We start from the raw sequence: 27,459 nt of genomic DNA, 5'->3' as shown, positions 1-27,459 counted from the left end.
ACAGAGGATGTTGAGCTGATAAGAGACAGAACATCTAAGTATTTCTCCTTGTGCTAAAATGTACAAACGGATTTCCAGCCTTACGGTTCTTCTAACCCTGGAATGTATCAGTTTTGGATTAAGACATTATCAACTGCAGTTCTCCATGGAGTCAACTACTCTAGTCTCCTCCAAACATTAAGGACCTAATGGTTGAATTATCTATAGATACAGACTTTTCAAGCAATCCAGAGCTCTAAACAGGAAATCCAAACTAGGAATTTCAGTAAATGCTCTATTTGGAGGAAGCAGCACCTGACAACTACAACTCTTTTTGATCAACAGCTTCTTACTTAAAAAACCTACTATGACATATCTAATATTGATGAATAAAGGAAAGAAATCTGGAAAGCAAGGGAAACAGGAAGTAGAGAGGCACAGAGTTGTCTCTCTCTTGTGGCAAGATTCTTGAACAAGGGAAGGTCATCTCTCATATATTTCTAAAAGCTTACTCTATCTCATGATACTTAACAGTGAAATTAATTTCAAAATATAGTTATAAAAATGTGCTCTCATTTTAAAAGATAATGCTTTCCACCCACCATCAGGAAAGCAAAAAACTCATTTTTCTAGTGATCCTCTCCCTCCTCTTTTTCAAACTGATGATCCTTCAGTGAAGGGGGACAGATAACCACAGCAATACAGCTCAAACAGGCCAGCTGGGTAGGGAAGGGATACAGTTTAAGGCTAAGGGCCAGAAGGAAACTAAGTAGTACACATGGGGAATGAACCTATGAACTCTCATTTTCCTTGAGATCTGCCTCAACAGCCAGTGTTACAACAAGCATTCATAGTAACAAAGATATCACTACGCAGAAAGAAAACTGGCTCATGACAGTGGGAGTCAAAAACCCTGAGTTCTCACTCAGTACTCCCACTCGAATCATTTCTGTATCTCAAACCAGCACTCAGAATTTCTAGTACACATTAATTTATATATGAAAAATGGTGGAAAATATTGACTAATACAGCACTTACTAGTAAACCTGGATTTATGTCTTAGCTGCTATGTGGGAACCTTGGTCAATTCATCGAACTTCTTTAAAACTTGACAAACCCTCTAATATGTTAAGCCATCTGTCAGGGATTGTTACATCAGGGAACAGAATGCCTCAGAAGGAGCCTAAACTCTCTGGAAGATGGTAAAAAATCCAAGATTGTTGTTAATAGATTCCTAGGTCTTTCACACCATCCCACAAGGGATACCTGGTGGTACCTGATGCATCAGTCTCAAAGACACGAAAGAGCCAGACTCACCTTACAAACTGATCTCGTCCACCCACTGCAAACTGGTGGGTATTGGCAGGATTCACATAGATCGTATACAGCCCCACTTTCTTCTCCTTTTCTTTTGTCACCACCAGTTTCCTTTGAGAGTAGAAAAGTGTAAAAGTTATATTCTCTAAAAGACCCAGATGGCCACGGCAAGAGAGAGCAGAGAGAGTAATGCAGACACAGCTGGTAAGAAACCAGAATCTCACTGAGAAAGAAAGAAAAAAGTGGCTTTGTTTGTTCTGAACACTGGGACAAGAAAAAACAAAAATCATCTCCACATGTATTTAATAAATGTTACCTTGGGGAGGGAAAAACAAACATGTAGTGAAGTCATTTTCTGGTGTTCCTCAAGACGTGTAAATTAAAGGTATATAAAAGTACTGTTCCTCAGGTGCTGTCAGTTTAGCTGGAGTCAACATGATGATAACCAATCATTAAACAGACGATACCACCCACATCTTCCCATCCTATATAAATACATCCTCCCAATCAGCTGGGAGCAGGGAGTAAGAGGAGGATGAATCATAAAAGCAGTGGCCAGAAAAGATCTTAAGGTTAGAATCTACCTCCCAGATTCCACAAGAAGTGTCACTTACAACCCAGCTCTAAAAATGCATACCGAAAAATGACAAGCCACAGCTTTCTAACACAGGGACAGTCCAAAGGAAAGCAGTATTCTTCCTTTATCTGAAGCAAGTTAGGAGAGGAGATTCTTATGAAGACACCTATTTCTAAAGCTGGGAAATAATCTCTAAATTACTCTTCTGGTTGTACTACAAAAAAAGGGTGATCCTTAGGAGGGCACCTGGGGTCCTGAGGAAAACTCTACACAATTTTAGAGTTTGAGCCAGAATATTCTGGCTGAATAGCCATAATCTGACCCAGTTTAAGGGTGGCACTATGAATGCTCTTCCCAAATCTAAGTGTCCAGCCAGTCAAATATATCACAGAGATTAGTAAATTTACAAGAAAGGAAAGACAGAGAAGGGCTGGGTTCTAGCTTTCATTTTTAATTCTAAGGTTTTGCTCATTCTGTTGTTATGGAAACTGAAAGAAATATAACCATGACAACGAGTGTCTTTGTAAAGAAATTATTTTAGCATCCTCTCTGCATGGTCAAAGTCCCTCCAGCCTAGAAGTGCTCTAAGCCAAGTGGAGAGATTTTACTTGATTCTAAAATCTCTGTAGTTTTTCACTGAAAAACTGCATGGAGTGCATGGAGATTATTAAAAATGAATGTTTTTAGGGAAAACAAACACATACACAAACCTCAAGAACACAAGATAAAAAATATACCCAAAGTGAGTTTAAGGAACAAAACTAGCAATGGAGAAGAGGCATCTCTAATCGGGTTTTAGACAGCAGTATCTGCTTTTCACAGGATTATTTCATTTTCTCAGCAATTTGGACTTTCAGAAGAAGAGAGTCAGATAAATACAAAGGTGACCATGTGGAGACAAAAGAAACTAATGGGAGATTATGTAACAGGGCTCCACTGTCCTGTAATCCTGACAACGAGCTCAATCTTTCTACTGCTTCAATTTATTCATCTGTAATGAAGAATTCTCTCACCTAGTGGGTAAAGGCAGAGTACCTTGGGCTCTATGGGGAACTGGCAGAGGTGCTGTAAAAATGATCAATCATGGCAGTAGGAGAAAAAAAATTTTTTTTCACATCAGAAGGAGGGAGCACATGACAGCATCAGAAACAAATTTATCAAATTTTGCTTTAAAATTTGCAATTTTTTTAGTAAACAGGTATGTTCCAACGAAAAGGAAAAATAATTACAGATCAGACCAAAGAATTCCTTTGAAGAATATTTCAAACTGGCCTCTACTGGTTAATGGAATATCCCACCCACAGCTCCAAATCCAACTCTTCCTAAGATGTCAGCCAACCTGACCAGCTTCCAGAAACTTAGCTATCATAAATACACAAAAGTTCCCCTTAAAAAAAAAAAAAAAAAAAAAAAAAAAAAAAAAATTCCACATACAAATGCCTCTTGATGTAGGTGGATGTTCACACACCAACTCAACACATTAGGAGAGCTTGGATCTTCCAGCATGACCTTCACATTCAGTTTCCCACTTCGGTCAGGCTTTCTGTATTTCTTCAACCCATAAAGCAAAAACTTTCTGAAAATTCAGTCTCTTATTCCCCAAATCTAGAATCTGGGCTTCCTAGGAAAGTTTCCTCTTTGAATTTCTATCCATCTATCAGTGCTTGCATGCAGAACCACTGCTTACGTCATTTCATTCCAAATTCAATAATCTGCCAAAGTCATCTGTTCTGCCCATTATGTGGTCTCCCCCCGCCCGCCCACTCCTTGTGGCCTAATGGTGGTTTTCCTATGACCTGACACACAGGATAAGCTCCCAGTCTGCCTCACACCTCTACCAAAGCGGATCAAACAAACTCAGCTCATTTGTTACATCTTTGTCCTTCCCCTACCTCTGCAACTTTAGAATGAAATAATGAGGGAGGACTGGGTTGCTCAGCAGGGAAGCATCTGCCTTTGGCTCAGGGCCTGATCCTGGGTCAGGGTATCAAGTCCCCCAGCCAGCTCCCTGCGAGAAGCCTGCTTCTCCTTCTGCCTATGTCTCTGCCTCTCTTTCTGCATCTCTCATGAATAAAATCTTTAAAGAATAAAATAAGAAAACAACAAACATGTAGACTGAGAAATCCAATGATCTCCTCACAACTAAAGAACTGTGGGCTAGTACCAGAAGGCAGATGGATTCCTTGTCAATTAGTCCTGTTCGCTTTCCAGTAAAAGCCATAATTTCCCAAACTTCGTTCTCTTGAAGGTTTATATAAGTAACCTGAACATCCTTTCCACAAGCCTAAAACATTTTTTAAATTCTTCCACTTTCTAGGGTGACTGGGTGACTCAGCTGGTTAAGCATCTGATTCTTGCTTTCGGCTTAGTTCATGATCTCAGGGTTGTTAAGATCAAGCCCCATGTTGGGCTCCAACTTCAGCACAGAGCCTGCTTAAGATGCTCCCTCCCTCTGTCCCTCCCATCTCTTTCTAAATTAATTAACCAATTAATTAATTGTTCCACTTTCTAAACAACCTTTTCTATAATTATCTCTCTAAAAATAAAAGTCTGGGCGCCTGGCTGACTCTGTTGGTAGAGCATGCAACTCTTAATATCAGGATTCTGAGTTCTAGCTCCATGGTGGGGTGTAGAGCTTACTTAAAAAAATAAAGAAGGGGGGGATCCCTGGGTGGCACAGCGGTTTAGCGCCTGCCTTTGGCCCAGGGCGCAATCCTGGAGACCCGGGATCGAGTCCCACGTCGGGCTCCCGGTGCATGGAGCCTGCTTCTCCCTCTGCCTATGTCTCTGCCTCTCTCTCTCTCTCTCTCTCTCTCTCTCTGTGTGTGTGTGTGTGTGACTATCATAAATAAATAAAAAATAATAATAATAATAATAAAATAAAGAAGGGGTGCCTGGGTGACTCAGTTAAGCATCTGCCTTCGGCTCAGGTCATGATCTCAGAGTCCCAGGATTGAGCCCCACATTGGGCTCCCTGCTCAGTGGGGAGTCTGCTTCTCCTTCTCCCTCTGGCAGCCACTCGCCCTGCTTGCGCTCTCTCAAATAAATAAAATCTTTAAAAAAAAAAAAAAAGAAAAAAATCTAATATCAACCAAGTTTGAGATTATATTCCCTAAATTAGTTTATATTCTACTTGTATTCTATGTAAATCAATGACATCCCTTACTTAATATTGGTATTGACATACAAGATTTCTTATAATTTTAAGATTAACAAGACCATAAATTATCTAGATAATTCATCAACAAGGCAGCAATAAAATAAACTGTATTACACCAATGCTGTAATGTAATGGTTAAGAAGACCTTTATGGTCTGATGCATAAAGATTTCCAAAACACAATTCAACGAAGAAAGCAAACTGCAGAAACTTACATTATGTATGTTTATACATACATATATTTATCCCATTTATAGGGAAAAGTGTATATATGAATATATGTTAAGATACATAAAAATATACAAATAGGACTGGAAAGGTATTCCAAAATTTTTAGCAGCAGCTACCAATAGCTAGAAAAGTCAGGGAGGGGAGGTGTGCCTGAAAGAGCATTTACATTTTGTCCATATACTTTATTATTTGAATTTTAAAAATAAGATATATTTATTATAAGAACAATTAAAATTTTAAAAACTAATTAGTAGCCATAATATAATCAGTTCCAAACATGGTGCCAGACACTATGCTGGACCATCAATCACATTTATCAATGACCCCCTCAGAGCCTAGGGAGAGAAGGAGAGATGGGTTATGCCCAAAGTAAAGCTGGAGAAACAGAGGTTCGGAATGGTTAGATAGCAGTGCCTGAGTTGCAATCTGACCTAGGTCCGTCCAGAGCCAAACAAGAGCTCTGTTCTTTCTCTGACATCACACAGCTGATGAGGGATGTCATTTAACCATGAGCCTCAAATTTATGTAGAAATGAGCTGTGATACAACAGAACTCTATTACAGCTACTAATATTTTAGTGTACGATTTATCACTTATTTTCATATTTCTATATATAATTGAACTGAAAACTACACAGGACCTAAGCTGCTCTGTAGATGCTTCCTATGGGTGAGCTGAGTGGCACCCAAGCGGACAGAGAGGAGATCAACAAGTAGTTATTAAAGCCCACATATAAGAGAACCGTATCTTGTTTTAGACATGAAGGTGGACTGAATAGTACGGTACTGCTGAGAAGCAGGCAAACAACAAAGGGAGGAAGTGCCCTGAACTTCAATCTGTTTCTTAGCACAGGCACAGAGGGACTCTTTGGATTGACCAGAGAGGTGGGTATTACCTAGGACACGTGGGGTATTTTCAAGGCCAAGAGGTCCAGTTCTGTAAAAACATTATCGCTATACTTACGAAGCTGGCCGGTCTTGTCTGAGGTCAATGGTGAAGACAACTGCATCTTCACCTGCGGACAGAAACGTACAGGGAGAGTCCGGTTCCAGGGCCAACTGAGGGAGAAAAAGAAAGGTTTCTACAGATCAGAGTCAGAAGCCATCTAGTTCATTCTGTTATCTTTAGGAAGGATTGCATTTTTAGTATCTCAACTAAGAGACATGTCTAGCTTTTCTGTTGTAAAACCCCAGGAAAGGAACTAAGAAACCCATTCACTCTTGTTCTATGTGAATTAGTTATAGCTTGTTTTATTCTATACAAGTCAAAAGGACAAGAGTTTTCTTATTTCAACTAAGTCCCCAAGGGATCTGAATAGTGATACCAAAGAAAAACTTCAACCATTAAAAAGGGTTATTCTTTTTTTTTTTTTTAATTTTTTTATTTATTTATGATAGTCACACAAAGAGAGAGGCAGAGACATAGGCAGAGGGAGAAGCAGGCTCCATGCACCGGGAGCCCGACGTGGGATTCGATCCCGGGTCTCCAGGATCGCGCCCTGGGCCAAAGGCAGGCACTAAACCGCTGCACCACCCAGGGATCCCAAAGAGGGTTATTCTCAAATAAAATCAATTCCACTCTCAGGGAGAGAAATGATGCCCAAGTTTTTTACTCTCTACATCTTAGTTGTAAAATTAGTTAACTAATGGGTTGAAGGTAGTAGGCTTAAAAATCAAAGAAATAGGTAACTTTCTTATTTTCTGAGCCATCTGGACTAGAAAAGGATATTCCAGGTCCACCTATATATTAGCTTAGAGTTTCTAAGAGAGGGCCACCCGCCTCTACAGCATGACCACTCTGAGACAAGGCAGCCCTCAGCTCCTCACCCATGCCCCTATGACTGTCTGTCCTATATTCCCAGTCCTAAATAGGGCTTCCAGAAATAGTGCTGTCTGTGCCCTGAGACCTAGGAGAAAAGTTGGAGCTCTCACATGTGAGGAGCCAACCACCAGGACCTTGGAGCTATTAAGGTGTTCTAGATACAAGCAAAGTAAATTTAAGAGGAAGGCAAAGGAGACCTCAAGGACTTCCAAACCGACCATTGGTCAGCTTAGGGGTTAGGCATAATTAATTGAATACTGTACACGCAAGATCTAGAGAGCTTTCAAATACTTCCAAGAAGTTTAGGGTGGTTGTTACTTCTCCTTTCTTATCTACAAATTTTAGGACTGGAAGAAGTGAAGCAGGTGATCATGACAGGACACACATAGGCAGAGATCTAGGAAGGTCCTGGCTGAGATGCCTGAGCAGCTGGACTGCACAACTGTGGGAGCAAAGCTTACTTACCTTGTGGGACGCTCCCTTGTGTTGGGCCACACGCTTCGTATTCTTGCAACACTGTGTAGCAGATAGCTCTGCTACCCGCACCTGCCCATCACGGGCACACATGGCCAGGGTGGAATCACCACTGTTAGGAAGGAACTTGGCCTGGGATGTTCATGAAAAAAAGGGATATACGAAAGAAATTGAGGAGGTGAATTTGAGAGGGAAAGACTGTAATAACAACCCCAATCTATCCCCTTGGTTGCACAACAGCTGGAAACTTAGCTCTCCTAGTCTTACTGTTGGCTCAAGTCCAATTTCTTCTAAGAGTTAAAGAAGAGGGAGGAAAACCTTCTGATAGAAGAGTATCTCAGTTGACACTGCAAGGACCTGGTATAGGATAAAGCGCTCAGGTGAACTAGGACTATGCCTACTAGGGGAAAATGTAAGGAAAAAAGGAGGAAAATCTATCTTAATTCAGAAAGCAAACAAATTTGCTACAATGACAAAGGAAAACAGAGAGGATACTGGGGAAGAGATTATGCCTAGGAATCAGTGCTAGTACCAAGATGATGGAGAGGGCTGATGAAGAAACAGAACAATAATGCTAATACTCATCAGATGTTCAGAAAGCACCAGGCATGGTTTTACACTGCTTAACCTCTATCATTATTAACCCTCATGGTCTTCTGTGTTACTAGCTCTACACTACAGATAAGTAAACCAAAGACAGACATTAAATAACTTGCCCAAGATCATGAAGCTAATAGGTGCAGGACCAGGAATTAAACCCAGTCTGGTTCAAGAGCCTCTGTTCTTACTCTGCATGCCTTCTACTAGGGCACACTTAGTACCTTCCTGATGACTTCCAAACACCTCTATGCTTAGGAAAAATAAAAGGTTGTCATTGGTCGCTTAGTGCATTTAACCCCTCTAAGTCATCGTGGGAGCACGCGAGGACTGAATCCTGCTGCCTTAATTCCTACCACATCTCACTATCAGCTCCCACTCTAGGCACCTCAGGCTTTTCTAACTCCTGCCTGACTTTCTCTACTGCTGTTCTGCTCCCCTGCCTCACCTGGAAGACATTGCTTTTGTGGCCGCTCTCAAAGTCCAGTACTGGCTGCCGCCGCACCCAGTCCCAAACCACCACTTTCAGGTCATCGCTGCCACTGGCCAGCCAGGTGCCGCGCTGGTTAAAGTGCAGGGTGTTGACACAACCAGTATGGCCCTCAAGCCCATGCTGTAGGCGGAAACGCTGCACAAAGACTCTTGCTCCACAAGCCTCGTATACAAAACGGGCACTGGAACCCAGCTCCCGCTCCCGCAGGGCAGGAAGGGCTTGCCAGCGAGGTCGGGGCAGGGCGGATGTCTCTGAAGACACCCAGTCCTCCAGGGCCCGCTCATCATCTGACGAGTCCTGGTCACGGTTGGCCCGCTTCCGCTGGACACGGCGCCGAGGATGCTCTTCCTCCTCCTCCTCTTCTTCTTCTTCTTCCTCTGAGCGGTCATGGACTTGGTTTTCATCATTGATGGAGTAATGGCCAGTGTCCTCCATGCTGTCAGAGTCCTTGTCTTCACCTGAGCTCTCTGTATCTGTACCCCGACTTCCTGTGCTGATGCGATTGGGGCCACCATCATCCCCAGTCAAGCTCAAGCTCAGGTCCGAGGCTTCCACTTCAATGCCTGAGGATGTCTCCCTCCCCTCCTCAGCGCCAGACATCTCCTCTGGACTGCTAGACAGGCTTCCTGCAGGTTAGTGAGGAATGAGTGGGTGAGGGGGGGAAAATAAGGAAATGGGATAGTGATCAGAAGCATAGCCCCTCCTTAGTCCCAGAAATCATCACATCAAAAGACCCAGAAACCAACTCTGGTTAAGGTGTTTTTTTCAAATGCTTATAAAAACTAACTTCTGGGCAGGAATCTGAGAAAGGACAAAAAACTGAAAAGATTAAGACCAAAGCCACATGCAAACAAAGGTATTTCACTATAAGTGAAGAACTGTAGGACAGCCTAAGAGTCTATCTTGCAAAGCATGGGCAGCTGTGTGGAAGTACATCCTATACAACCACCTGAAGCTCAGTTCTGCTGGACACACATCCAGCAGCCACAGCAAAGAATTAAACTGAATATAAGACAAAAAGAAGGGATCCCTGGGTGGCGCAGCGGTTTGGCGCCTGCCTTTGGCCCAGAGCGCGATCCTGGAGACCCGGGATCGAATCCCACGTCGGGCTCCCGGTGCATGGAGCCTGCTTCTCCCTCCTCCTGTGTCTCTGCCTCTCTCTCTCTCTCTCTCTCTCTGTGACTATCATAAAATAAAATTAAAAAAAAGACAAAAAGAATAGCCATCCCCAGGAAGAGCTGGTATAGTCATCTTCTTAGAGGATACAAGATAGCGGATTAAAATCACTCTGACAATGGGTGTGGAGTTGAAAGATTTCCTACTTAAAGAAAGCACCACTACCTCCTACTTTCTAAATCCTAATTTCTTGAGGTCCTAAAATCCAATAGCAATCCAGGAAGAAGTAGAAGGGACACGTGGGGATTCTGACCATTAGAATGGGTTAACTTTTTACGAATAGATGTATTCTGATTTCTATTAATTTAATAATGTTAATAGGACTTTTAGTTACAGTCTTTTTTTTTTTGGAACTTTTTTTTATCCAGGTAGAGTTTTATTAGGATGCATATGCAAGGGCAGCCCGGGTGGCTCAGTGGTTTAGCGCCGCCTTCAGCCCAGGGTGTGATCCTGGAGACCGGGGATCGAATCTCACGTCAGGCTCCCTGCATGGAGCCTGCTTCTTGCTCTGCCTGTGTCTGCCTCTCTCTCTGTCTCTCATGAATAAATAAAATCTTAAAAAAAAAAAAAAAAAAGGAAGCATATGCAAAATTGACGAAAAGCAGGGCTTCGTGAGTGGTATCTGAGAAAGAAAGTTCACCATATTCTAAGTCTGCCATGTTGGTGGTTGTAACAGAACGGAGTCACTTTGAGCACTCTCATCCCTGACAATTAGACACTGCATTCGCCTACCTAGCAACAGGCAAATCATATTTCAATGAGCACTCTGAGGCAGCCCTGGTGGCTCAGCAGTTTAGCACCTGCCTTCAGCCCAGGGTGTGTTCCTGGAGACTCAGGATAGAGTCCCACATTGGGCTCCCTGCATGGAGCCTGCTTCTCCCTCTGCCTCTCTATGTCTCTCATGAATAAATTTTTAAAAATCTAAAAAAAAGAAAGAAAAAAAAATCTAAAAAAAAAAAAAAAAAAGAGCACTCTGGCCAATATGACCATAACTTCCACACTGAAGCCAAGGTATGAAGGAAGGAAGGCAGGAATGAGGACTTTAAGTACCGTTCACAGTCTCCTTTCCTGATGACAGACTTTACCTTGCCAGAAGTAAAGGCTGTTAGCAACAGCAGACCAGCTATGTGAAACTCTGGTAGGAGCTATCCAACCCCACAAGGATGCTGAAAGGATTCCAAGTAGCGCCTGACAACTTAGTCACCTGGAGTAGAGCAGTAATTTCCAAAGATCTTTGCAGCAATGGAACCTCCGCACGACAAACTCTCAGGCAAAACCCGACACAGAAAACTGATGAACAATACAAACGCATTGGTTGAAGTGGTGACTGAAGGTTGGGAGACTCATAAACAGCTCTTTTCAGAAAGCACCACAACTAAGATCCCAGCATGAAAACAAACGGGTGTAGGAACTGGAAGAAAAAGGGGGAAAGTGCAGCAATTCGCCCCTAGGAACCACACTTGCTGAGACTGCTGTGAATACTGAGAAAGATTAGTAGTTGTGGTTTCTCAAATACAATTGGCTTTGAAACTGGGAGTGGTGAGAAAGGATAAAACACCACACATTTCACTTCTGCAGATGAGGAAAACTGAAACACCAAAGCTCCCAGCATTTCTTGTTAAAGTTATGATTAGCCAATCAAGACGACTTGGAGGCCCTACCGCATTAATGTAAGGGCCAGCAAATTACAAGCTCAGCAACAGGACCCTAACAGTCAATGACCAAGATCCAGAGGTTGGCAATTTTTTTCTGTAGAGGGCCTTCACAGGCCATATGGATCTGTCACAAGTACTCAGCTCCACTGTTAGAGCACAAAAGCATCCATAAGCACCATGTGAATAAGGCATGACTGTGCTCCAATAAACTTTACAAAAACAGTGGGTGGCTGGATCTGGCCTGCAGGCCACAGTCTGCTAATGCCTGATCTGGCTAATGGCCAAATTCCAAATCAATTATATACCTCAAACCTGAGTTTCTCAAATGAACCCAGTGAAGAATCTCAATCACTTTCTTTTACAGAGATGAACGAACAGCACTGCTAAGAGAACACAGGGGCAATAAACCAGGTTGTTGAAAAATCTCACTTTCCCTTACTCAATGTCGTTGCTCTACAATCACATCAACTAGAATTGAGCCTATAATCCTGACCTGCAATGTGCTGAGGAATGCTGAACTCTATGCTGTCCAATTATATCCATTTGAAGGACATGTCTCTAGTTTAGAAGCTGGCCCAGGGTTGAAGCACTGATCAAATAAACCATTACCAAAACCTTCAAACGGGCCCTGGACCCAGTGAGTTCACACCCAGCCAGACCCCACAAAGAATGCAGGCCAGCCCTCACTCCAGTCAGTGTGGGCTGTAACTTCATCTCTTGTCTGCTGTCTCTACCAAACTAGGACCTGCTGTAGAAAGAGACCTCTTATCACAACTGGGGAACCTCACCTTCCCACAACTCCCTTATTTCCACCACCAACTGATCTTTCTTTCCTAGGTTTCATCCACTCTTACCACTTTTCAGAATTCCAAACTACCTGAACTCCTCCTAATGGCACAGCTCTATTACTGATCTTCTGGAAACAATGAGAAGTTGAACGAACAAAAGTACCGGATAGTCCAAGGTGTCTCCTGCATAGTGTCCTACACATAAAACACAGGAAGGGTCCACTCTTAGGAAAGATTTCCTCCGCTAAAATCCAGGTCTCCACTTTCTTTGGGGAAGGAAGAGAACCTCAGGTAGCTCCTTACCATTGGCTAAGTCTGTTTTGCCATCTGCGCTGCTCCCTTTGCTGGACATCTTGAATGATGTTTATTGTGGCCAGCCTGCATTTAGGAGAGGAAGAAAATGAAATAATTACGAAATAATCTAGAAGAGAAGATAAAAGAGCCAGGACATTTAACCATGCACACAGCCTTTGTCATTTTCATAAGAATGATTTTTCTGAGGGGCGCCTGGCTGGCTCAGTTAGTGGAGCACGTGATTCTTGCTCTCAGGGCTATAAGTTCGAGCCCCACATTGAGTGTAGAGATTGCTTTAAAAAATTAAAAAGAAAAAGAAGATTTTTTTGAGTGTGTGCTCAACAGGGCTCATTAGCTCCTGACAATCATACCAGGGCCCCATCCCCCATGTCTAAATTTCATAACAGAACATATCTTTGAGAGGTCAACTGCCATCTCTCTTTTTTTTTTTTAAAGATTTTATTCATCCATTCATGAGAGACACGGGGGGAGGGGGGGTGGAGGGCAGAGACACAGGCAGAGGGAGAAGCAGGCTCCATGCAGGGAGCCCAATTCGGGACTCGATCCTGGGACTCCAGGATTGCGTCCTGGGCCAAAGGCAGGCGCTAAACTGCTGAGCCACCAGGGGGTCCCTCAACTGCCATCTCTTTACTGAGTAGCTGGCAGTGATTTCTGAGATGAGAAAGAAGGAACTGAGATACCACCTGTGCCAGCACATACCCAGTGACAGGTACTGCACACAGAGGACCATAACCTAGAAAGCTACCTTCAGCCTTGCCCTCTAGGCAAGAATCTTCTGTTGCAAATTTAGTCAGATGGATCACCCATAAATTCTATGAAAGACTTGTCTTCGTAACATGAACAAGGGGGCCAGACTCTGAATATCACATTACACACAAATCAACAGAGACAGAAGAGACCAAGCTGTTGGGGTGAGAGCCTGGGCTTTAGGTTCACTCAGATGCCAAGCTTCAAGCTCACAGGCACAGATATTAATGAAGAATTATAAGCAACAGAGCCAAATTAGAATTCAGGAGCACCCTCTCCCCAAGAAAGAACCTAAAAGATTTCTTTTTTTCCTTTTACAACTAAGTCAGCTGGGGAAGAAGCTTGTAAAGGCCACATTTCCATTAAACTATCTCAGTCCACTTTAAAAACGGCAAATGTTCTTCTACCCAATTCCACCAACTTTCACCAGATCTGTTTAGAAAAGTCCTATCTGGCAATCTGGGTACCTAGCTTTTCTCCTTTCATACCACTGTTAACACATTCATTATTTTTACAGGGCCTCACTCCCACCTCGAGCAAATTCCAAAGAGCAAAGAATAATATTATTCAGACCAGAATTTTGTTAAGCCCTTTCAGTGCCTAGACAAAAGGCACTGGTCAAAGACAAAGTATGATTATGACTCCAGTCCTCGTACCCAGGCACACTGGCTTCTAATCTTTCAACAGCCCTTTCATTCACATAACAATTATCCCAGAAGCAGCCTCATCCTTATCCTGACCCCCTACTCTCCTCTACAGAAATCCAAGTTGCTTCAAAAACTGTCCCCTGCCAGGAGACAGCTGCCCAAAGCTTGCTTGGCAGGCCAGGGCGGGGGGGTGGAAATAATGCACGGGCAGGCTGAGGCTGAGTCCAAGGAAGGACCTGGAAGGGTGCTGGGAGACAACGCCAACAAAGCACAGATTTGTGAAGCCACGTCAAAAACAACAGCGAAGAACGGTTTGCAGAGTAGGCTGTTTTCCTCCTCCTACTCCAAGGAGGTATTTTTGTACAGCATTCCTCACACAGCACTGGCCTTTTCCCATTGGTAGTCCCTGTATTTATTCTTGAGAATCTCAGCAATATCTTCTTCCCCATCTAGGGTTTAAGTTAATTATATTAACTGCAAAAAGTCCTTTGAGGCGGGAAAAACAAGTGTGCTACCTTGTTAAGATTAAAAACTTGGGGGATGCCTGGGTGGCTCAGCAGTTAAGCGTCTGCCTTTGGCTCGAGCATGATCCTGGAGACACGGGATCAAGCCCCACATGAGGCTCCCTGCATGGAGCCTGCTTCTCCCTCTGCCTGTGTCTCTGCCTCTCTCTCTGTGTCTTTCATAATAAATAAATAAATAAATAAATAAATAAGTAAGTAAGTAAGTAAGTAAGTAAAATCTTAAAAAAAAAAAAAAAAAAAAAAGATTAAAAACTCGGGTCATTAAGCACACGTTCTGGTCAACTGAGAAGAGATTCGATGTTCTCACCTCCAGAAGCAAAACTCGCAACCATACCAGCCATATTTTTCACCCCACCATTATCATCTTCTAAAGAAGAAAGTGGCTCCAGAAACCCTCTCTCAAAATCAAATTGCATCAATTCCTACAGAAGCCCAGACTGCCCGAGCTGTAGACGCATACGGGCACTAGGAAATACACTTGCTTTCCCAGCCTCCATGACCAGGAGGAGCCAAAGCTCCTAGCCCTGAGGCGGGAAAAGCAGAGCCATACGGTTCAACCCATATTGAGAGGTTGAAAGATCTGCCTTTTGGGGAAAATGGCTTAAGGTACTTGCAAAAAGAGATCTTTTGGGGAGAAGTTGACAGAAATGTATTACTAAATTCAGAAGCAGGGACAAGCCTGCAAATGCCTATGCCAACTGTGTTTAACCACGGAGTTGGTAGGCAGATAGCTTCTAAAGGTCACAATTTAGGGGCCACAGAGTTTAGCAAAATTAGTTCTAGATTGAAAATTAGTCCAAGGTTGTAGTATCTCAGCCAGTAGCATCCTTTCTGACCATGGATGAGCTACTTAATCTTCTCAGACTTCATTTTTTTTGGGGGGTAAAATAGTATTAATAATTCCAAAGAGGATACAGATAAGTAGAATTTTATGTTAAAGATTGTGCAGAAGGATACTCTGGAGCAGTGGTCTCAAAACTGACTATAAACCCCATCAGTGAAAATTTTTACCATAAATCCTCAACACTTGTATACGTACATATACACAACTAATCAAACCACATCAAATACTAAGTTTAATTTTTCTAGGAAAAAAAATAGAAATCCCAACTTGCTTTTTCTATACATCACTGGCCCATCTCCAATACCCCTTGGTACACCCTCCCCCATGCCAAGGGCCACTTTTCTAAAAAGGCAAGAAATGATGACAATACAGTAAAAAAAAAAAAAAAAATACAGTCACTTTGGAAATGACCTGTTATTTTTAATCATACACATTTCTATCAGAATGAAGAAACTTAAAACCATCTCAACTCTGGGACAGGAATTAAAGTATCCAAACTAAAGCAGGCTAGGATGCTTTGACGGTACCCTAGGTCTCAAAGGGTAGGAGCCACTCTAGAATCTCTTTCATTACCAAAGAATATAACCTTATTTTGCGATCAGAAGTTAGGGACCATACCTGACCTAAACATAAATTACCTTCTTCAAAAAAAAAAAAAAAAAAAAAAAAAAATTACCTTCTTCATTCTTTAATGCACTATATTCCCAACAAATCCACTGCTTTTACCTTGACCAATTTCCATGTAAAATCCAGTCCAGAGCAAACCAATGTGAGCTTGGAAGAGCTGATGAGCTGACTGTCCCAGGTAGCTGGGGGAGTTTAATTAGATTAGCTCAACTGCCTACACTCTAAAAATAACCATAACCCTTGCCAAACTGAAGGTTAAAGAGTAAACTATTGGGGGATGGGGGAAAAAAAGATCCAGGTGTCATTTTAATTTCTACCCAAGAAATTCCAGTGACCTAGATTTCTCTTGTGCTAATAAAAAGACTTTAAATTCTTAACCAAATATATGACAAATTATTAACTAAAAACGAAGCAAAAGGACAATTAATACAGAGTATAAAAATATTTTGTGGAAGAGGTACCAAATATCTCTTGTTTAAAACCCCTGAGGCTGCTTTCTTTTTTTTCCTAATATTGATGAAAGATTTGTGCAAGAGACTACGTGCACCAGAACAGGACATCCAAATGCAAAAAAAAACCCACACACAAAAACACAAAAAACTTAAAAAAATGTAAAAGCACAAACAATATAACTTCCAGAAGAAAACAAAGAAGATAATGTTGGGACAGAAGTTAGGCAAATATTTAAGACAGGACTCAAAAAATAAACAAAAAAACTATGAAAGAAAAAAATTAAATAACTGGACATATCAAAATAAAAATTTATGCTTTGAGAGATGCCGCTAAGAAAAGGAAAAGACAAGCTATGGACTGGAAGAAAATACCTGCAATAGATTTCATAGAGGGCAGCAGACAAAAATCTACTTCTCACAGCTAAGTAACAATCAGCTGAAAAGATGCTCAACATTATCAGTCTTTAGGGAAATACAAATTAAAACTACACTACAGGGACGCCTGGGTGGCTCAGTGGTTGAGCGTCTGCCTTTGGCTCAGGGCGTGATGGTCCCGGGATCGAGTCCCACATCAGGCTTCGACGAAGAGCCTGCTACTCCCTCTGCCTGTGTCTCTGCCTCTCTCTCTCTCTCTCTGTGTCTCTCATGAATAAATAAATAAAATCTTTAAAATAATAATAAAATATAATAAAACTATACTACAGCTCTCTATACCTATTAGAATGGCTAAAATTTATTAAAATAATAACATAAGCTTCCTTGATTGAGTGCTAACAAGGAGAGGAACAACTGAAGTCCCACACACTGCTGGGAGAAATGCAAAACGGCAGAGTCACTTTGGAAAGCAGTTCAGCAATTTTTTTATAAAGCCAAACACAAACTTACCATATAGCCCAGGAACCCCACTCGGGTATGTACTCCATCCAGACACCTACAGGTGAATGTTTTTTTAGTGGCTTTATTTAGATCCACCAAAAACTGAGAACAACCAAATGTCCTCCAGCCAGGTCATGGATAACACACAAGTTGTGGTCCATCCGCACACTGGCATACTACTGAGCAATAAAAAGGAATGACTTACTGATACAGCACTGTGGATAGGTGGCAAATATGTCACACTAAGTCAAAGTAGCAAGACTCAAGTAGCTACATAATAGGATTCCATTCATGGGACATGCTAAAAAAAATATAAACTATAAAGACAGCAAAACAGTGGTTGCTGGGGGTGAGGGAAGAACAGGCACAAGAAAACTTCTGGAAGTGATGGAAATGTTCTATGCCTGGACCAGCGTAGTGTCATGGGACTACATGTTTGTCAGAATCCACCAAACGGGTCACTGAGAAAAGGCATAAATTTTACTGAAACTGAAATTCATACTACATACATGTTTACATGTAAATGATACCTCAAGAAATGTGGCCGATAAAAGGGAGTAAGAGAAGGGAGGTAAGGGGAAGAAAGTCAGGGAAAGTGCTAAGTGACAAAGACCAACAATTAAAGTGAAAAATACTAAATTCTCAGGGCGCCTGGGTGGCCCAGTCAGTTAAGCATCCGACTCTTGGATCTCTGCTCAGATCTTGATCTCAGGGTCATGAGTTCAAGCCCTGTACTGGGCTCCATGCCTAGCATAGAGCCTACTGGAAAAAAAAAAAAAAATAGAGGACAAAATTTAAAACACTCAATTCTCAACACTGTGATTATTAATAGAAATTAGCTAAAATGGTCAATATGCCACAGTAAGTGAGAGCAAAACATCAGTCCTTATCTGAAAAAGCCGGTATGGGAGGGGTTTTGCTGTGACCGAAGGCACCTATGATTTATCAGCAACGCCATGAAACACAAGATGAATCCTAAACTTATAAAAAGATTCCAACCTCACTGTCTTGGAGACAGCTAAAAGTATCGGTAGCTTCAAGCAGTTTAAAAGAGTTTCAGTGGTTGTACTGTTGATTTGTACACTTAACACTTATTTTTTTATTTTATCTTTTTAAAGATTTTATTTGTTCATTCATGAGAAACACAGAGAGAGAGGCAGAGACACAGGCAGAGACCCAGGCCGAGGGAGAAGCAGGCTCCCCATAGGAAGCCCAATGTGGGACTCGATCCCAGAACCAGGATCACGCCCTAAGCCAAGGGTAGACAGTCAACTGCTGAACCACCCAGGCGTCCCTACTTAACGCTTTTTAATTTTTATTTTTTAAGGATCCCTGGGTGGCTCAGCAGTTGAGCGCCTGCCTTTGGGCCCAGGGTGTGATCCCAGTTTGGGGATCGAGTCCCACGTCGGGCTCCCTGCATGGAGCCTGCTTCTCCCTCTGCCTGTGTCTCTGCCTCTCTCTGTCTCTCATGAATGAATTAATAAATAAAATCTTTTTAAAAAATTTTTTTTATTTTTTAAATTTCTCTCAAATTCAATTTCATTTTAATTCCTTTGGAGTCTAGGGTCTAAGAAAATGGGTGTGGTAATTCTTGTTCATCTCAGGCCCAATGGGAGCATCAACACCTACAACATTACCATCCCCGATCCCTTTGCTAAGACCCAAGCTCTCCCCACCCTGAGAGTCCCTGTGACTTATATAAGCCCAACAGTCTGGTTTGGCGCGCCTCCCTCTGCAATTCAAGTGCCCAACTACCCTACACCAACACCCATATTTAAGTAGACAAAGTTTTAGAATCTCCTCTGAAACTGAGAAACGGTGGTAGAAAATACTTCAATTATTATTAGAACAGATATCCAAGAGCCACACAGTCTCTGGCTCCTTTAGGGAGGACACATGTCCCAACACACCCATAACAGGACAGCTGTTCAGGGCCAATCTTCATCCACAGGACAAATCTGCCTCTCTGCCCTGGGCTCTGTGGTCCATCTGGAATAGACCAGTCCTACTTTTCCCACCCCAAGTGTGGTTTTCAAGCTGAAATGGCTCATTTTCAATTCATTCTCCTCACCTTATTTCACTACTTCACAATAAACGGTTCTTCTAGCCAACTTTCCTGACTCCCGCCGCCAACCACGCTCCCAACAGTATGGTGTTTATTTATTTATTTATTTTTTTCAGTATGGTGTTTATTAATCAGAGAGCCTTAGGCACTGAAATTCAAAGAATAACCCCAAGGAAACTGAAACTCATACTACATACAACATGTTTACAGGGCGGGTAGGCCTTTAGTTCTGTGCCACTCTCCACTGAGTACTTAGAGGAGGTGAACAGACTGCACTGTCTCCTCTGGTAAACTGGACAGAGGAGCAGAAAGAAACTATAAACGCTTCTGGATCAGGAAAATTAATCTCTATTCATGTTGTGCAGAAGATCTGCCAGCACTCTAGCTGCCCTTGTTAACCCAAATTCTAGGCCTCTGGCACCACCCAGTGGCCCATCCATACACAGACAAGCTAGTAATGCAACAACCTCCAAGGCAACACAGGAGCTACAGATACAGGCAGGGCAGTCCTGATCCATTCTGTAGCCAATCGTCAATTAGGAAAAATGAGTATACAACTATGATATAAATGACATAATAAGCATCAGTGTCATAAAAAAGAAAAAAGATAATCTCAGCTTTGAAGGGAAGACAGGATTTCAGTGGATTAAGCTGAGAACATCAGGCCAAGAATGAGCAAATACATGGAAGATGAAAAACCTGGTATGTTTGGGGCAGGTGGTAGGGTGCAGCTGATTGGTTAAGATGTGCGTGTGTGCTGAGTAATCAGGAGGGTTATTTTGTCAAGGATAAGAAGACAGACTGAAACAGAAAGGGAAGGAGAAACAAGTTCAAAAGCTCCCCTAGTCGTGGAGGTAAAAAGCACCAAGCTGCTGGCAGAAGAAATGAAAAGCAGGGATGTGAGGATGCTGCCGAGGCGGAACCGATAGTACCTGCTTCAACAGCACTTCTTCAGAAGCCCCAAAATCAAAAAGACAAGCTTGACTCTGGGTGCCCAGGGGAAATCAGTGTCATAAATGAGAAGCTGGCATGTGTGGGAGAAGAGATGAATTTGACTTTATGTTTAAAATCCAAGTTGACACATCAGGAAGGTAGTGGAAAACAAATGCAGGTCTGCAATTTGAGAAATTAGGGTCAGAGATGCAGACTTGGGAATTACTGTACAGAGAAGCTTCAAAATCAACCACCTTATAAGTTATACCTCACTGGGAAAAAAAAAAAAATCAAAAATTTAAGTACCCAAGAAAGGTGAGAGAGTCCAAGGGAGGAATCTTGGGGAATACCTACCTGTAGGAAAAGAAATAAGAGGGAGACCAAAAAAATGCACAGAAGAACAAAAGGAATAATGAGCATCAAACATCTTGGAAGCCAAGGGACAAAAAGGTTTCAAGAACTGGGGACCATCCACATTTCAAATGCTTCAGAGAAGTACAGAAAGATGCAGATCGAGGAGAGGCTCTGAGAGTCAGGCAGTGTTCTGTGGGGTTTCCTCCGCTGTGAAGGGAGAACGCTGTTCTCTCTCTCTTCAAGGACCAGGAAAGGATCCAGCTATCTCTTGCAGTCTGGTTATGTCCATTAAAGTTATTTCCTCAAAAAACTCATTAACTTACCAATTTATCACAACCTGAGACCCATGTTTAAACAATTCAGAAATGTTTTTATTCATACTGTCACGTGGATAGACCTTTTATACTTTACATATGCTTTTTTTTTTTTTTTAAAGATTTTATTTATTCATGAGAGACACAGAGAGAGAGAGGCAGAGACACAGGCAGAGGGAGAAGCAGGCTCCATGCAGGGAGCCCAACGCGGGACTCGATCCCGGGTCTCCAGGATCAGGCACTGAGCCGAAGGCAGGCGCTAAACTGCTGGGCCACCGGGGCTGCCCTACATATGCTTTTATAAGAAATACTAAACTCTTCCTTTCAGCGCTTTTGCTTCATCGGTTGGCCACGAAGAGCCCAGGTTTCTGAAGACAGCACACCGTCTAATAACAGACTTAAGTCTGTTTCTCTTTCCATAAAATGGGACAAGTCCATTACCCCGCAGGAGCTGGTTTAGAGAATTAGAGACAAGGATTTTGCAAAGAGCCTGTCTGTACATGGTAAAGATGTTTATTATTTTTCTAGCTTCTCACTTCTGCCCCCCCCCCCCCCCCCCCGCCACGGCATTTCCTAGAGAAGCCTGGGCTGCTTCACCACTCAGCAACAATCCTCCAAACACTGTGCACAACCGAGGACACGGTTCCAAGGCTCTGAGATCTGCTTACCTGCTCTCACTGGCCTCTTGAAGAATCAAGGGGCTCTGTCAGTATCTCTTGAGCACATTCATGCTCTACAAACTATGGTAAAGCAACATACTGAGGTGCCCAAAATATAAGCCTCCCTCTCTCTCAGTTGTTCTCCCTCTTGAAGGTTTGCTGGAGAGCCACAATGAGCACTTCAAAGCAGTCCTCACAGATGAGGAGGAAGGAAACAAGGAATTCCTGCAGAGGCTATACTATGCACAAGGAGCTTCATTCCCCCTTTGGATGAATGCCTTCTCTCCCTGTTGGTAATACCACATGTCCCGTGTTTATAGTTTATTGGCTTTAATTCTAACAACAGTATTTCAGAGTATGTTAGGAATGCACTCTAACTCTTAAGTGCTGTCTGCAGCCATACAGCTAAGGAACTTTTTATGACAACATTTAAGCCCATTTACCTAGATTTAAATGATTCTAAGGAAAAGTCATTTCTAATGAAACTCCACTGCATTTCCACAATGAAATGATTTACATTTACATCAGAATCCAGCTCCCGTTACCAGTTTTTACCACTCACACTTCAAATTTTTCTTTAATCACGGGAAAGGACACGGAAGAGTGATACTCCAAAGACACAACTGACAACAAAACAATAAAAACAGAAAAGCTAAAAACATCAAGAAGTGCTCTCCTACCTGCACTAGGTGAGAGGAGAGAGCCTTACGCCAGGGTCCTAAATAAGGTTAGAAACAGGTCAGATCACGTGGCGAGGCTTAAAGTACACCAGACAAACAGCCTCCTGGCTACCACGAGGTAAAGTCTACAGATTTCCAGATGGCTAATAAGAAAAACCAAGAACAACAACAAAAGGACATGAGAGGCAAGCATGAATGCCTCACGTCAGAACTTCAACAGTACCACCAGAGGACAGGGGCAAATACCTAACCTCTCAGATGTGATACCAACAATGCTTGCAATAACCCAATCCATTAGACACACTACATTTCATTAATAAGATGCCATCTTTGTCATATTAATAACTCCCCAAGCCCTATCTGCAAACTCAGAGCAGACTCAGGTCATTAATTTATCTTTAGCATACACATTCCAGAAGTTGAGGCAGTACTTGAGAAAGTGGGCTTCTGGCCCAGAAAACTGTATCCTATGGAGACAGAGATAAAAGCCTACTGCTGTAAAGGAGTGTGACCGATTCACAAAATTCATTACACACTAACTTTCAAAGACCTTTCAAGGACTTTCTTCACCAAGAAAACAACTGAATCAAGTAAACAAGAATTTCTGACGATCGTAACAATGACAAAGTTTCTCTATCACGTTCACAAAAACATTAGGATGAAAAGTTTTCAGTGTTACCGTAAAGCTAAACTAAAATCACTGGCATCTGGCTCTGACATCAAGATACACGTCACCACCTCCACGTCTGTTGCTGATTCAATTCTTTCAGTTAGTGGCCAGGGTTCCAGACTGGGTGAGGGTAAGGAGATTATCTTGGCTTACTGATAATTTGCTTTTTTTAAAAAAGGAAAAAGCTAATTCAATCTTAAAAACTTCAAGGCCAATGTTATGCAATGAAAAACTCTGTTTGGATAACTGTCTTTTATAATCTAGACCATTCCTAGACATGTTTAGAATAACTTTTCTACGGTAGAAACAATCCAGAAACAAACCTATCTCCTGAAAACAAAGTTTAATTAGTCACTTCACGATTTTAAAAGCCTGCAACTCACCTGCTAGAACAAGGGACTGTGAGCGTGAAAGCCTGAAGGCCTCAGACTTCCACAACAGGGCGCGCTTCTGCAGAACGTCTTCTCCTAGAGTCCTTTTGCTCTTGAAATGTCAGTATTGTTTTAAACTGGCAACAAAAAGGCTGCTTTCTTTTAGCGCTCTCTGAAGACAAGCTTCTGTCTTAGGTTGATCCTAGTCAACACTAAAGATCACAGCACTGGTACTGGGTTCCTACACATTCCACAGACTGCCGTATAAAATGCCCTGTCAGGTTGGTGGTGAGAATAAAGTTCATAAGCAAACCTCGCCTCCCACTTCAGCCCTACTAGGAAATACTTCCTAATAAGACACTTCCTAATACTTCCTAATAAGATGTGACAATTCTTATGCAATGCCCTGAAATACAAAATAACGTTCAGAAAGGTTAAGAATTTTGCAGTTGGGGTCCACAGACCAAGAACACTGGGGTTCACTATACACAAAGATAGCACCCGGAGCTCAGACTGTGAAACGCCTGGGGGAGGAGGGATTCTTACCCTGGCACAGAGAGTAATAAGGAACAAAGTTATGCCTCTTTCAACATACGTCCTTCTCTCCTCCCAACTCCACCCCTTACCCAACACAGATCTCCAGATCTCATAAAAACAAATAATAAAAATGCAGTTTCAGCCCACTGCAAAACCCTCCATCCAAAAGTCTACTTTTCAATTGGGAGAATTCAGACCCTGGATGGTGGTAATGGAAGGTGATCAACTCTAACTGGACCACTGGCCTGAATGAATACAGTTGACTTCACTGCAATATTATCAACACTTTTAGTTTAAATGTGCCCTTACCTCCCCCCAAAAGATGTAGAAGAATAGCCAACAGAGAAAGTTAAAAACCTGCATCTATGCCATCGTATTGTTAAGATGGTCCAGCTGGGGAGATGAAATAATACGCTCTGCATTCCTTGCTCCCTAGCCCCAGACTCACTTCCAAGAACAAGGAGACCTTTTCATGATCTAGTTCTCTGATAATCTATTGATGAGGATCACTGCAGTGCCCAACAGCCTGGGAAAAAAAAAAATGTATTCTATTCAAGGCCGAAAGGAAAAGGCCTAACAGGTAGCTGGAGCAGAGACCGTGACCACCACCAAAGCAGCAAGGGAAAGAATTATAATCCTTGTGTCAACGCTCATCAGGTGTGCTAACAGACCAAGAGGAAAGAAGCAATCGACTATGGAGATGTGCTGATGTTTAGTCTAAAAATGCATCTGAAGGGGGATCCCTGGGTGGCTCAGTGGTTTAGCGCCTGCCTTTGGCCCAGAGCACGATCCTGGAGTCCCGGGATTAAGTCCTGTGTTGGGCTCCCTGCATGGAGCCTGCTTCTCCCTCCTCCTGTGTCTCTGCCTCTCTTTCTCTATCACGAATAGATAAAATCTTTAAAAAATAAAAAAAATAAAAATGCATCTGGAGACACACACAGACTAACATCTAGTATTTCCACTGTCCTCTGGTCTTGAACCCCACCACACGGACCTCAATCACGCTCAAAAGATAACTCCAGGGGTGTATCCACAAAGTATAACTCTAAGCTGACCAATTAGAAATGACTTAAAGTGGGGAGGGGGGAAAAAAAAAAAGGAAAACATGTTAAAAAGCTGAATCCAAAGAAGTGTAAACTAACACAGACCTTCCTCAAAGCCATGGCAACGACATGTAAGGGAGACAGAGAACACTCTTCTTTAGTGTCTATCATACGTTAGGCATAACCTAAGAGCTTCATGTAAGTTCCCCCATACAATACTAACAATGAGCCCAGGACGTTAGTGGCATTATCCCACGTTTAGGGATATGGAAATTAAGAGTCAGAGAAGTTTAAGTAGCTTGCCCAAGGTCACACGGCCAATAAATCTTAGCACAGTATTTAAACTTGGGTCTGTCCAGGTCCAAAGGCTGTATTATCTCCTTAGAGCTCACGGATACACATACAGACCACCAATAATATAGTCTTACTCCAGTTCGTTTTCTAATCAGGACAACACGTAGAACAAAACAACCCTCACCAAGTACAAACTGTAAAGGAATTAAGAGTCAGCCAGGCCCAACCTCCCAGAGCCACCCAGCTCCTCTGTCACAACCCACAGACTTTAACCACAGCACTACACCTAAGAAAAAAGAAACAACCTAGGAGTGTTAAAAAATCCTGTCTACCAGTATGTTCGGACTCCCTGTTTGGCCCCGGCCCGTGCTGCTGCTGCTGCTGCTGCTGAACGCACAGGATGACCGAGAACTCTTCAGAGCAGCTCCAAAGGAGCGGCTGGTGTTACCATTATATATATATATAGATAGATAGATAGATTTTTTTTTTTAACCCTATTTGCTACGGTCTCCTGCCAAGCTGTAACTCCGCGGGGTGGACTGAACTCGGGCACCAGCTGACGGCAGCGTCCCTGCCCGGCTTTAGTGACAAGCAGCTCGAGATTCTCCTCTAAATAGAAATAACTAGCGCGGCCCAGGGCCCTGAGGAGGGAGGACACCCGGTTCGACGAGAGGCCGCGGCCGCAGGAACTCCGGCAAAGTTAATTCCCAGCCTCTAACAGTGCAGGAAACACGATCCACACGGAGGCGACGCACGAGGCAGAGGCATAAAGGAAGAGGGAGGGAGGGAGTGGGAGACGGGGGGGGCGCATTCGCTTCCAGGCTTAGCCGGAGTCGCTGGAAGATACGCAGCAACAGTTGCGGGACGGGGAGTCGGGGCGCCCGCGGGCCCGTGCAACTGGCCAGAGTGACTCCCGGGGAGCTGGGGCGGGAGCTGGGGCCCGCGCTGCGACCCGGCCCGCCCCAGACCCCGGCCCCGGGGCCCGGCGTCCGGACACCGGGGTGGGGCCCGCCGTGGCCCGGGGATGCGCATGCTTCAGCTCCTACTCACCTCCTCCTCCTCCTATCCCTGCGGGCGGGCCAGGCTGGGTCCTGAGATAACGCGTCTGTCGGGTCACTGGAGGGCTGAGAAAAGTCAAAAGTTTACACGGCGGAGGCCTGCGTCCGGGAGGAACCTGGGCCGGGGCCCCGCGGCCGCGCGGAGATAGAGCGCGCGCAGGGCGGGGGGCGACGCGCACGAGCCGCCGGGGGGACCGGGGCACGCGCGGCCGGGGAGCCCCGGGGGCGCGGGGGCGCGCGGGGTCACGCCGGGCCGGCCCTCCGAGGGGACGCGCGCGGCCTCGCGGGCCAGGGCTGGGCCCGGCGCGGTGGGGGAGGGGCGCGGCGGCCCCGGCTCGGACCCGCAGGGCGCCCCGGTCGCACGCGCACGCCGGCGGCCACCCCGGGCTCGCACGCCCCCCGCGCGGACGCCGCGCCGGCCTCGGGGGCAGCCCCGCGCCGAGCCGGGCAAGCGCGGCCGGGCCTCCCCGCGGGGCTGGCGCCGGGGCCTCGCCTGAGCCGCGGGGCCGGGGCCGGGGCCGGGGCCGGGGCCCGACCTACGCCGACGCGGGGCGCGCCGGGGGCTCGGGGTCGGGCCAAGCCGGAACGAGACACGGACCGGGTCGGTCGGGGGGGGGTGTCCGCGGGGCGGTTACAAGCACGGGAGCCGGCGGGGCTCGGCGGCCCGCTCCCCGCCTCGGGTCATCCTTCCGCCAGCGGCTGCTCCGACGGTCCCAGGCCCGGCCGCCCCGTCCGCTGCCGCCGCCAGCGCCGCCGCCATCTTACACTGGCCAGCGGCCGCCGCCGCCGCCGCCGCCGCCGCCGCCTCCGCTCTGGGCGCCTGCGCCTGCGCCGCCGCGCTTTCCGGCCGCGTTTGCGACGAGGGCGGGGGGGCTGGGGAAGAGCGGTCGCGCGAGCTCGCGGCTCCCAGGACGCCGAGGGGCGGGGCGGGGCGGGGCCCAGCGGCGCGTGCGCACAACGGGAGGCGAGCCTGAGCCTGAGCCTGAGCCTGAGCCTGGCCCCGGCCCCAAGGCGCCGCCGGAACCCGCGCGGGTTCGGGGCTGCCCCGGGTCGCGGCGCGGCGGAGGTGGGGGGGGGCGGGGGGCGGCTCCGGGGCAGCCTCCGCGTCCGCCCTGCCTGCCAGCACGGGGAACGGGCGCCGCCGCCGAGTCTCCTCCGCAGACCCCGCTTCCTTCGAGGACC

General features: G+C 44.6%; 1 protein-coding gene across 3 annotated transcripts in view; it reads right to left on the bottom strand.

Annotated features, from left to right (window-relative positions):
• DCAF8 (DDB1 and CUL4 associated factor 8) overlaps positions 1-27,078 on the bottom strand; it is a 42,112-nt gene extending 15,034 nt beyond the window's left edge. Inside the window, exons 1-7 of one of the 3 annotated variants that reach the window (XM_038586354.1) lie at positions 27,043-27,078; positions 26,270-26,343; positions 12,571-12,645; positions 8,604-9,274; positions 7,550-7,690; positions 6,227-6,321; positions 1,297-1,407 (exon numbers count right to left, since the gene is read on the bottom strand). In XM_038586354.1, coding sequence (XP_038442282.1) covers positions 1,297-1,407; positions 6,227-6,321; positions 7,550-7,690; positions 8,604-9,274; positions 12,571-12,619 — 1,067 coding nt within the window. In that variant the 5' untranslated portion in view covers positions 12,620-12,645; positions 26,270-26,343; positions 27,043-27,078. Of the gene's footprint in view, positions 1-1,296; positions 1,408-6,226; positions 6,322-7,549; positions 7,691-8,603; positions 9,275-12,570; positions 12,646-23,357; positions 23,574-26,269; positions 26,344-26,875 lie in introns of those variants that run through there. The other 2 variants (XM_038586353.1, XM_038586355.1) reach the window with 2 other exon arrangements.
• Positions 27,079-27,459: the final 381 nt, after the last annotated feature.

Source organism: Canis lupus, chromosome 38, assembly GCF_011100685.1.
Source record: "Canis lupus familiaris isolate Mischka breed German Shepherd chromosome 38, alternate assembly UU_Cfam_GSD_1.0, whole genome shotgun sequence".
Classification (NCBI taxonomy): domain Eukaryota; kingdom Metazoa; phylum Chordata; class Mammalia; order Carnivora; family Canidae; genus Canis; species Canis lupus.
This window is presented reverse-complemented; position numbering and strand designations above follow the sequence as displayed.